General features: G+C 35.9%; 1 protein-coding gene across 1 annotated transcript in view; it reads right to left on the reverse strand.

The window, feature by feature from the left end:
- Window positions 1-13,015, reverse strand: part of CIRSR (corepressor of RBPJ and splicing regulator) — a gene marked incomplete at its 5' end in the record, with an annotated part of 29,331 nt that overhangs the window by 9,958 nt on the left and 6,358 nt on the right. Inside the window, 5 exons of the mRNA XM_084239664.1 lie at window positions 9,913-10,030; window positions 11,437-11,485; window positions 11,840-11,904; window positions 11,992-12,002; window positions 12,550-12,623. Of these exons, the coding sequence (XP_084095790.1) occupies window positions 9,913-10,030; window positions 11,437-11,485; window positions 11,840-11,904; window positions 11,992-12,002; window positions 12,550-12,623 (317 nt within the window). The remainder of the gene's footprint in view (window positions 1-9,912; window positions 10,031-11,436; window positions 11,486-11,839; window positions 11,905-11,991; window positions 12,003-12,549; window positions 12,624-13,015) is intronic.

The raw sequence follows: 13,015 nt of genomic DNA on the forward strand, positions 1-13,015 counted from the left end.
TGAATAAATAAATAAATCTTTAAAAAAAAAAAAAAAACAACTTTGCCTCACAGAATCAATACATTTAAAGACATATGACTTATGTCTTTAAACCTACATTTTCAACTTAATTTATATGCAAATATTTTAGTAATAATCTATGTGCCAATACAATAATAAAGTAAATTCACAGTCCTAGCAGACAAAGAAAAATCACTTATGGTATGATAAAAATGAACTATTAGAAGTTCATATGTTTATTTATTTTGCATAGATGACCTGGGGTACAGGCTAGACATACAGGGGTGTGTGTGTGAGAGGATTCACCAGAGACAGAGTGGGGAGTGGAACAGGTATATCCACTGAAATACACTGCTAAGGGGAGCAGCAGGCGAGACAGGAGAAGTCTACTGCGCAGCATGTGGGTTAGCTCCCTGGCTGGGGATTGACCTCAGGCAATAGCAGTGATAGTGCTGAGTCTTAACCCCTTGGCAACCAAGGATGCCCCAGAAGTGAGTGTATTTTAAATAAATATGAGAATATGAATACTCATGAAAGGTTATGAATCCATCCATGAACTTCAAAAATATGTTGAGTCAAAGAAATTGAACAGAGAATAATTCATTTTTATAATTCCATTTATATGAAATTCAAGAACAGATAAAACTAATATATGGGACTGCAAATTAGAATAGTGGTAGTGGCAGAGGAGGTTGACTGGAAAGAGGACAGGGTATTGTCTAGGGGGATGGCAATGCGTAATGCTCTGTCTTGTCAGGCACAGGTACAAGGGTACCCGCATTTGTCAAACTCAAATTCTACACTTAAGACCAGTGTGTTTACTTAAAAAGTAAGTAAATGGCCAGTCTTATTTTGGGGAAAATAAGTTCATGTGAAGGAACAGCAAAATATATATTGTAAATTTGTGTTATAAAATATATTCACAGCAGGACCTCCCCGGTGGTGCAGTGAGTTGAGTGCAGTGCTGTGGGGCTGGCTGCAGTCTCTGCAGCACAGGTTCGATTCCCGGCCGGGCCAGGGAGATACCCACATGGCGTGTTGGACCTCTCCTGTTCTCGCCTGCTTCTCCCTTCAGCAGTGTTTTCGGTCCATCTGCCTGTTCTGTTCCCTGCTCTGTCTCTGGTGGGTCCTCTCACCCTCCCACGCCTCTGGCCTGTGCCCCAATTCTTGTATAAATAATTAAATCTGTAAAACATATATATGTGTATATATATATATATATTTAGAGCAGATGATAAACAGTGATGTTTAGGGTAGTCGGCCAAGCTTTTCTGTTTAGTCACTCACTAAGCTATTATTTTACTAAGCATGTACACTGTGCAAAGCATTGAGGATACAAAGACAAACAAGAAACAGTCCCTATTTCAGAAAAGGTTTTACTTTCCAGGAACAAACCAGAAACTGAGTTTGATTTTCAAACCTTCACAGGGTTTAGGAAAGGCAAAAAAAAAAAAGGCATTCTAAGTGAGTGGAGCACAAAGGGTCATATTAACTTCATTATGTTTGACTTGGGTAGAAGAATGAGTATTTACTTGGTGAGGTAAATTTCATTCATTCTCCTTTTCCTAAGGTAATCACTTGCTAATTTTCTTTACTTGAAACTGGCAGACCTTGATGTTAATGGGAAGAGTCAAATAAAAGAGAGTTATGACTATGATATGAGCATCATAATACTCCTTTGAGATTATGGCCAGTCTAGATATCACTAGCCCCACACATGACTTTAACTAAGCAGTCATTTTCTGACAGAATAGTCAATTTTAATTAATTTGTTAATGTCAACTTCAAGGCACAGCCATTCTAACAAATTTAATCACTGTCTTACAATAGTGCTTACAGTTTGAAATGATTTAGTCATTAGTAATCACTTCACAAATTTTACTGAATAATTGCTTTAGTTTGTCATTATTCCTTTTCAGCTAATCAGTTTCCATTTAAATGTATATGTACATGTGTGTATGTATGTTCCTGACTGATTTACTACACATAAAGGAGAGAAATGGTGCCTAACTTTAATTCCCTTATTCCCCTTATTTTGAGGTGAGCCCCTTATTTATTTAATAGATTTAATAACTATTTGAGTTCAGCTTTAATGAGAGTCTGGTAGCATAAATACTTTTTCAATGGAATTATGTTTGAGGATTAAAAGTGTGTCTAACATCAGTTGTAGTAGCTATGTAAGATTTTAGTAGCTATATATTCTGGTAGGATTCAACTTCTTTAATGAGTTGCCTAAGGAAATTCCCTAATAGATATGGGGCATTTGCAGAGAGCAACTAAGTTTTTCATCTTTCTTTCTATAGGAAGTCCCTAAAGCATAATCCTAGGTGTCTTTCTAGCAAAGCTTATGATCAGGCAATTATTTTGTTAAATTTCCCAAACATATTCCCAAGTGACAAAAATTCCTTCAACATGTAAGGTTGGTAAAGAGTGCCCACCTGGTGCCCTAGGGGTCAAGTCTCAGCGCTGTCACCTCTACAGCCTGAGTTTGATCCCCAGCCAGGGAGCTAACCCACATATGGTGCAGCAGACTTCTCTCTTGTCTGCTGCTCCCCTTAGCAGTGCACTTCAGTAGATCTACCTGAATCTACTGAAGATTACTGCTTCCCACTCTGTCTCTGGTGACTCCTTTGATTGGTAAGGAGATAGAGGAGCTACATGTGGGCGTACTACTGCAAAAAAATTCTCAGTGCTACAGCTTAGTGCAACATTCTTTTTTTTTTTTTTTTAAAGATTTATTTATTTATTTATACAAGCACTGGTTTCAGTTAGAAGTGCAGGAGAGTGAGAGAATTCACCAGAGTCAGAGCGGGGAGCAGAACAGACAGACTGACGAAATTCACTGCTGAGGGGAGCAGCGGGCGGCAGAGGAAGTCTGCGCACCATGTGGTGTGGCCGGGGATCGAACTGGCGCTGCAGAGGCTGCAGGCAGCTTCGCAACCCAGCACTTAACCGCTGCGCCACCGGAGAGGCCCCTAGTGTAACATTCTTCATGAAAAATCAAGAGTTAGGGGAAATTAAGCAAGGAAAAGAGCACTGATATGTAAACAAATCTTTGTAGTAAGTATAAAATAATAATGATTACCTTGGTTTAAACTACTTCATATTGTTTTAAACGGTAAAAACTAATGTAAAATAACTGATAGATGTGCTTATGTCATTAAGCACTTATTTTAGTCATCTGTGGTGTGACTGGGCCTCAGACTTAAGTGCTACAAGGAAATTTTGTATATGTCTAGTATAGTCAGTGACACCACTTTTAATTTGAAGTTTACTTTTATTTAAAATGTGAAATTTGGGGCCTGCCTGGTGGTGCAGGAGTTAAAATCTCAGTGCTAACAAGCTATTGCCAGCTACTGTGGCATGAGTTTGATCCCCAGCCAGGGAGCTAACCCACACAGCACAGCAGACCTCTTCTGTTTTGCCCACTGCTTCCCTCAGCAGTGTATTTCAGTAGATTTACCTTTTCCATTCCCCACTCTGTCTCTGGTGAATCCTCTCATGCCTCAGCCCCACCCCACCTCTGGCCTATACCACAGTTCTTGTATGTATAAATAAATTAATCATTTAAAAAATAAGATAACGTGAAATTTGCCATATTATCATAGTTCCCAGTAGTTAAAAAATTAAAACTAATTTTTTTTAAAAGAAGTAACTTTAAATACAAGCATACTTTGTTTCATTGCTTTGCAGATTTAAAAAAATATATTTGTTTATTTTTAACTGAGGTGATATGGGATACTCCTATCAGGTACTACCACCATAGTGCACCACCACCAATTCACCCATATTGACCGCCACTGACTATTGTGTTTCCTTTCCTCTTTATTCTTTTTTTAAAAAACAAATCTAGGGTTGGTGGCACCCCTACCATTTTTTCATGTAACGTGTTCACTTCAGATCTCTGTAACATTTAGCTAAGGTTAACCATGGACCTTTTTTTTGTTAAAGATTTTATTTATTTGTTTATACAAGAACTGGGGTACAGGCCAGATGCACGGGATGGTGAGAGGATTCATCAGAGACAGAGCGGGGAACAGAACAGGCAGAATGACAAAATACACTGTTGAGGGGAGCAGAGGGTGCAACAGGAGAGGTCTGCAGCGCCATGTGGGACCCTCGCCGGTCAGCCGGGAACGAACCAGAGCTGCAGAGGCTGTGGACAGCTTCACAGCACAGTGCTCAACCACCTGCGCCACCAAGGTAGGCCCAACCATGGACATTTTTAAAAGATATAATACTATTGCAAAACTATACTAGAGGAAATTTTAGCCTCTGACATACAACTACAGCAAACAGTAAACATAACCTAATTCCTAGTCAGATAAGCATAGCATTCACACTAAGGCTCTCATTACTAGGTTCCATTTACCTGATATGTCTGGCCTTCAATCAATGAATAACAAGTATACTAACAGACAAAAACCACAGTCTGGAGGGGAAAAAAATAAGCATCAGAATCAGATTCGGGTGTCAGTACACTGACAGCACCAAATGCTGGTGAGGATGTGGAGCAACAGGAACTCTCTTATTTCACTGCAGGTTGGAATGCAAAATGAAACAGTTACTTTTAAAGACAGTTTGGCATTGTCTTATAAAACTAAACATACTCTTACCACATGGCCTAGCAGCCATCCTTCTTGGAATTTACCCAAAGGAGTAGAAACTTATGTCCACACAAACAGCTGCAAATGGATGTTTAGAGCAGCTTCATTCATGATTAACAAAATTTGATAGCAATCAAGATGTCCTTCAGTAGCTGAATGCGTATCAGTAAACCATGGTACATCGAAACAATGGAATTTTATTCAACACTAGAAAGAAATGAGCTATTAAGCCATGAAGAGATATAGAAGAACCTTAAATACATATTATTAAAGAAGTCAATCTTAAAAGGCTACACACTATAAGATTCCAACTATATGATCTTGAAAAGGGAAAACTATGGAGACAATAAAATGATGAGTGCTTGTAAGGGGTTAGACAGGATGGGGGAATAAACAGATGGCGCACAGAGATTTTCAGGACAGTAAGACTACTCTGTACTATACTATAATTGTAGACTTATGTCATTATATAGTTGTTTAAACCCACAAAACGTATACAACAGCAAGAGTGAGACCTATGAAAAACCATGGACTTTGGGTGATAATGATGTCTTAATGTAAGTTCATCAATTGTAATGAAATTTTTTTGGAGGATACTGTTTGAATTCTCTTGATAATGAGGGAGGGTTATGCATGCATAGGGAAAAGGGACATATGTGGGCCTCCCTGGTGGCACAGGGGTTAAGTCTCAGCACTATGAACCTATCCACAGTCACTGGAGCTAACCCACATAGGGCACAGCAGACCTCTCCTGTCTTGCCGCTGCTCCCCTCAGCAATGTATTTCAGTCAATCCAGCTGTTCTGTTCCCTACTCTGTCTCTGGTGAATCCTCTGTATCTGGTGAATCACCCCCCACACCTCTGGCCTATACCCCAGTTCTAGTATGTATAAATAAATATATCTGTAAAAAAAGAGGGGGCATAAGGGAAATCTCTATCTTCCCTTTAATTTTGTTGTGAACCTAACACTTCTATAAAAAATAAAGTCTAGCAAGATAAAACACACACAAAAAATTTCAGTAGTAGACCTATAATATACAAAACTGTAATATCTATTAAGAAAGCCAAAATACCAAAACCAAAACCCCCACTTTGTTGAAAACCAATACTGTGGATTAAAAAAAAAAAGATGTTTGATTTCAATATATATATAAAATATGAGTAACAAGCTGAGAGGCAATAAGAATAAAGAATAGATAAAACGTAGGTGGGCTGGCTAGTTAGTTATACTACAATATAAACATTATATAAAAAATTCAGTCATCACTGAAGCTTGCAAGTTTCAGGAGGATATAAAGTAGTGTGGATGAAAACTTACATAGTTAAGATGATCTTATCAGTAGAAAAGATATTTTAAACCAGCTTAGCCCAAAGAAGCATTTTGATTGCCTAATTTAACTTTGTAAAGGAGAAGTAAATCTTATAGCTGGTCTCTGTAAACCTCACAGCTGGAACATTGTAACTGCACCTTGCAGTTTCCAGTGATCAAAGTAAGTTACTTTATATACTAAACTAAGAATTTCATAATAGAAATAATGTAACACCAGGGGGTACGGTTATCATGAAATAATTACACTCCTGGGAGATTACAGGCACAAGGCTGTACCCCAGGGGTGTGATTATCCCATGATAACCACATCCACTGAAATTGCCTTATTGCAAAAATAATCTCTATTCACTGGTGAGACATTATTCAATAGGTGATTTTTTTTAAATGAAAAGATTTTTTTTTTAGCTTGAATCAGCAAGTGGATTAGGAAATTGGCCAGTTTATTTTTCACTGCATTCAAATTCAGAACACAACATCACTATTATTTTTGCTTTTCTATTTGATATGGTAGAATTCTGATTTTGTTTTTGAGAAATCTTTAAGGGTTTCTATTAATATTAGGTAAGTGGTACTGCTAAATTCAAGTCAAACTTTAAAGGCATTAACTGAGCAATATAATTCAAAATAATTCAATGCATAATTTTTAATTTTTCTAAAAAAAGGCTTATTTAAAAATTTATAAATGTAATTTACCTTCACTGTTGCATAGACAGATTGGCAAAAAGATGAAACTAAAAATCTCAAGTAATCCCACTACCCAGATACAACCACTATTAATGTTTTGGTCTATCTTCTTTTAGCATTTTTTCTGAAAATATCTGTCTACATGTCTCCCCAAAATTCAGTTGTTCTTATACAACTGAAGGTGGTGGTTCTCAATCTTGATAGTGTATCATAAAAAGACCAGTAAATTTCATCAATTTATGTGGCAGCATAGATGATGAAAGTTACTGATCTATTTTTTTTAAATCATAATCTTCTTGGAGTACACTGCTTTGAGATATTCTTAGATAAATAAGGTATAGGATTTAAGAAATTAATTTGTTCTCACACACATTTTGTTCTCACACACATTTTGTCAGTTTGAAAGGAAAAAATGGAAGTTGAAATTTCCCCAATGTCTACTTCCATAAAGCCTGAGTCAAAAATGAATTCAGTCTGCTAGTTATTTCTCATCATGAACATAACCTTTAAACATAAAACATCACAATAACTCCTTACTTTCATTAGCTGCACTGATTATTTTGAAAATAAATTTAATATAGAAGTACAAAGGAAAATCTTTTGAAGGTTATCAGGTGAAAATTAATGTTTGAAAACCTAAAATTTAAGTTTTCTCCCCCAATTTTAATTGCACATTTTTTTTTTTTTAAGATTTATTTATTTACTTCTACAAGCACTGGGTACAGTCAGAAGCGCAGGAGGGTGAGAGAATTCACGAGAGTCAGAGCGGAGAGCAGAGCAGGCAGACTGACGAAGTACACTGCTGAGAGGGACAGCAGGCGGCAGGAGAGGTCTGCGCGCCATGTGGGACCCTCACCCGGTGGCTGGAGATCGAACCGGCGCTGCAGAGGCAGCGGGCAGCCTCGTAACCCAGTGCTCAATCGCTGCGCCACCAGGGAGGCCCTAATCACACATTTTAATATAAAAGTTAAAGAAATTACCCATAATTTCCTGAAATTAACATATTAACTTTTAATTTTTCCTTCTGGTCCTAATCAATATGCATGTAATTTTATATTATTAGAGTAAAAATGTAGATTCAATTGGTATTCTTTAGTTTACTTAGTATTTATTTTGTCATACAAAAAGTATTATTTAGTTTATAATGGATAGAAATTAGCAATTAGGTTGAAATAAACATTTCTCTTTTGAAAATCTCTCAGCGCACTGTCATCTTTCCTTTTCCTTTATACTACCTTCCTTCCCAAACACAACATACCAAGTGCGCATACACACACACTCACACATTCACACACCCCACACATACTTCTATGGCATCATTTTTGCCTACAATTGTTTTCCCAAATTTTCCAATCATGATCATTGAGAGGTGCGATTCTCAGACTCTCTTCAGGATTCTGATTCGACAATAGGAGCTTGGAAACCAATATCTTTAACAAAATACTTAAGTGTTCCCTTACATTCACTACATTTGAGAAACCAGCTGCAGCATCAACAGCCAACCTTTGCTTTGGAGAGAAATTCAACGCTGGTGCTACTCATTCAACGTCACCCAAGATAAATCTGTGCTTCTTTTTCTTCTGTTGTTTCTGTTAAGTCAACTTTTCTTTCCAACTGTGTTAAATCTTCAACCAAATTTGTGGTTCTCTCTGTGTGGAAGGCTGTTCTTCCTGCCTAAGATACAAAATGCTCTTCTCCCAGGTCTTGCATGGCTGCATCCTTTCTACCATTTTGGTCTCAGCTTAGTATCAGTTCCAATAAGCACTATTTCTTACCACTTATTCTAAAATTACTTCCCATTTAGTTCTTATCCCAGCATCCAATTTAATTTTCATCACACAACTTATAAATACCTACTATTTTTTATTATTTTGTTTTCCCAATATAATGGAATGAAGGACCTATTCTGATACTGTGATCCCAGAGCCTAGAAAAATGCATGGCACAGGTTAGTGATCCATAAATGACTGCTGAATAAATGAGGGTTTTTTTTTATATTTTTACCAACCCCTTACCAATGGACAGTTAGAGTTGTTTGTATAAACTATTGAGTATCTACTTTATCACTTAAAAATTTCTGGAAGTTGAATTTTTAGGTAAAAGGATACATATTTTAAAGGATTTTGATATATATTACAAAATGACTTCAGAAACGCTGCTCTGAGTGGACTGAAAGGTTCATTTTACCACACTTGCTCCACACTGGGTATACAGTTCTTTTAAATCTTTACCAAATTTGATAGATGAAAAGATAACAAATTATTTTAGCTTTTACTTCTTTTGGTTATTATGTCCTTGCAGGTATAACGGCTACTTGAATTTCTTCTTTTGCAAACCACCTATATTTATGTCCTCTGTTTCTTTTTTACTTAGCTAGAAAGTCATTAATTTGCAGACTTCTCAAGTTTGGTTACACATATACTAAAATGTGACAAGAGGGAAAAACTCAAGCCTTTTTAACTCACTCATTTTGAAAAAGTTCATTTAATTGATGAACACTACTACAGTAATATCCCACCATAAGGGGGTCCAAAACTCTGATTGTATAAAATGAATGACTGTATTATTGCATGGTTAATGAAAATAAATGGAGGGCTGTATAAGAGCCAAAAACCAGCTTCTTTATATCAAATTCACTTCATAGTCTTAAAAACAGGTTAACTTAATAAATAGCACAAGTTCTTTTGGTTGTTATCAGACTTTCTAACTCAAGATAAAGCAGGTCTATTGATTACTAAATAAAGAACTAAGTCTCGAGTCTGTCCTACTCATTCTCTCAGAGGCAGAGCTGAGGAACAAACATAACGATCACCACTGATGTCCCTACCCAATACAGGAAGCATGCAATTATCATGGCACCACAAGGCTGGAATGAAGGAAAAGATGAGAAGGATACAAACCCTTACAGAAAACAGAATATATTTTTCAGATATAACTGATCCCATAGCAATTTCAATTGCTATGAAAAGAAGCAATTGCACTGAGGCTTTTAGTCCAGTCTACTTTTATAACTCAGGAGGATATTAGTATGAGAATAACCATTTTTTGTTTTTTACCTTTTACCTTTAAATTTGAGTCCAAGCCCTGAGCTTGCAAACAGAATTTTACTCTACTACACTAAATTCTAAACATGTGATCAGAGTTCACTCTTGATCATATTTTTGAGAACATGACTTAGTCCAAAAAATCCAAATTAAACCAACCCAAAACAATAACTATAGAAATTAAAGACACGTTATTTTATCTTTGTCCTTACTATAAATTTTAAAACACCTTATGTCTAGTTCTTACCTGAGCCATCAGTGGGAACTGAACTTGCATTGATTCCAGAAAGACCAAACAAAGGACATTCTCGATCTGTGTTAACATGACCCCATTTGTGACATTTAATGCATCTCACATTTCGAACCTGAGAAACAATGAACAATATTTTGGTTATGAAAATACTAAGAATCAGGGCCTCCCAGGTGGCGCAGCGGTTGAGTGCTGGGTTGCGAAGCTGCCCGCGGCCTCTGCAGCGCTGGTTCAATCCCCGGCTGCTCCCCAGCCACTGGAGGAGGGTCCCACATGGCTCGCAGAACTCTCCTGCCGCCCGCTGCTCCCCTCAGCAGTGTACTTCGGTCCGTCTGCCTGCTCTGCTCCCCGCTCTGGCTCTGGTGAATTCTCTCACCCTCCCACGCTTCTGACTGTACCCGGTGCTTGTATAAATAAATAAATAAATCATAAAAAAAAATACTAAGAATCAAAAAATATTAATAAATAAAATAAAATACTAAGAATCTAATGTTTAACTCCCTACTCCTTGGAAGAGTTGAAGTTACATTATTCCTGTTTTTAAAAGTTCTCTAGGGAAAAGAGATTTCATAACTATGTATTTGGAATTTAATACATATAGGAAAATCTTTTACTATAAATTTAGCCTAAAAACTAAGTTGGATCCTATTTCTTTTAGATTCTTCTTATTTTGGTGGCAACAAATAAAACAATGTCATCCAAAAACAAATGGCAAAATACCAAAAAAGAAGTATGTCAAGGTTTAATCTTTTTTTTTAATTTTTTTAAAAAGATTTATTTATTCATTTATACAAGCACTGGGTATAGTCAGAAGCGTGGGAGGGTGAGAGAATTCACCAGAGCCAGAGCGGGGAGCAGAGCAGGCAGAAGGACTGAAGTACACTGCTGAGGGGAGCAGCGGGCGGCAGGAGAGGTCTGCGTGCCATGTGGGACCCTCCTCCGGTGGCCAGGGAGCAGCCGGGGATCGAACCAGCGCTGCAGAGGCTGTGGGCAGCTTTGCAACCCAGCGCTCAACCCCTAGTTTTTAAAAGTTAACCTTTAATGTTTCCATTTCTTAAATTTTCCTGTAAAAGGTCAGATGATAAATATTTTATGCTTTGTAGCTAAGATGCCTTTGTTGAACCACTCAATTCTGTCTATGTAGCAGGAAAGCAGGCACAGACAATATGTAAATGAATAAGCAAAGCAGTCTTCCAAAAAATGTCATTTATAACAAAGACCAGGCCCTGCTGTGACAGTCTGTCCCAGTTCTCAGCAACTAGTTTTATATTTTTTCTTCACATTGACCTAATTTCCCAAATTCCTTGAAAACTGCAGAGACCATTATCATTAAAACCCACCCTAAAAAACTTTGATTCCTAGCTTTAAAAAGTCACCTGTTTCCTCCCTTAGTTCTTCTACTGTCTGATACAAATAGAAGCCATGAGCCTTTTTTAAGTATAAAAAACCTTCTGGACAACAATATAAAGATATGTTTACTAAATAAATATTATCTTTAAAGGTAAAATATGTGTCACTTGCCTGAATACCAAAGGGCTGATCTCTGATGTTCATATCATCTTTGGCATATCTATGAGGTAGAGAAAATGTATAAATACAAGAATAATTAAAAAAATTAACAGTTAATCTGAAAAATAGATTTATTTAAGTACATTATGAAATGTATAATGTCAATAAACATCTAGATCTATAAAGTCTATTTAGTATTTACAAACACATTATTAAGTATCCAATCTGATGATCTGTGGTTAAAAAGATGAAAAAAAAAAAACCCAAATATGAGACTATGATTAATCAAATTCATTACATAAAACAAATCATTCAAAAAATCTCTTCATATTAGCTGCCTTCTCTAGTGAATGAAAAAAGATGTAAGATAAATTTAATGATATGTATTTTATCTTATAAGAAAACTGGTTCTTACTTTTCTCGTGGGGCTCCTTTCTGCCATTCAAATTTATATTCTGTTTCACCTTCTGTTTCTTCTTTCTAAAGACATTCATTTAAAAGTCTTTCAGTTTTTTGATAGAATTAAAATCTATTGCAAATAAATTCAAACAGAAAATAATACTTTACCTCTTTGTTTTCTTGATTGTATATCAAAAACATGGGGAAAAAAGGTACGCTAAGTTAAAAACTTTAACATAAAAGTTTTCTATGATATACTTACAAATATAATATGCTATATATTATATTTAACTGTAACTTGTAAGAATTTATTCGTTTGACTTTTCATAAGATAAAATTCAAAGCACTTAAAGAAGAAATATAATACTGAATATGAAATAGTATTTAGTAAGCATGTCAATTTTTAGACGTTTACATTTTTCAGATAGTAAATATATTTTCTATTCATAAATAATTTTAGTAAGAAAGACAAAAACATATTACAAAAGGATAAATATACTTCTGTTGATACTGAGATATTTTTTTCCTCCCAAAGGACAAGCCATGAAACATTATTAAATAATTTTCAGTAGTTATTTTACTATATTGATTACAGAACTTTTCATTACCTTAACAGAACAGTAATTTTAAACAATGAAGAGCAACTTAAAAGAAAAGTCTGTCACAATAGTTCTTAATATTTAGTTGTAAACATATCAAAGATTTCTTAAAAAATGAGGCAAGTACCTTTTTTAGCTCCTGGTGGGGCCTCATACATGAAATTAAGGCCATTCTTTACACGTTCATCTCCCATAAGCAATCTAAATGAAATAAGACAAAGTCAACAATTTTATGTAGGAGGAAAAAAATCTGCAGAATAACTCTCCCTCCCAAAAAAACCTAGAGAGAATTGAGCTAAAACATTTTTGGAGGAGATAAAATTCTCAAGCTTTACTGACATCTGAACTATATGAATGGAAATTTAAAACAATGCTGCCTTTTCAGTACTGGTTGTAAGTTCTGAGACTTTCTCATTACCTGAGGAGAGATCCAGGCCTTCCCAACAGAAAAAAGAGGAAATGCCATCTATGGTCATTCTCACATGCTTTTCTTAAACTTTGAAATGCTATGGAAATAGTGAAGCTTTGAAATATTATATGCCTGCACAAATTTGGAATTAAGTTAACTAGTGCCAACATTTTTTCTTAATTGT

This window comes from Talpa europaea (assembly GCF_964194135.1).
Source record: "Talpa europaea genome assembly, chromosome: 1".
NCBI classification, from domain to species: Eukaryota; Metazoa; Chordata; class Mammalia; order Eulipotyphla; family Talpidae; genus Talpa; species Talpa europaea.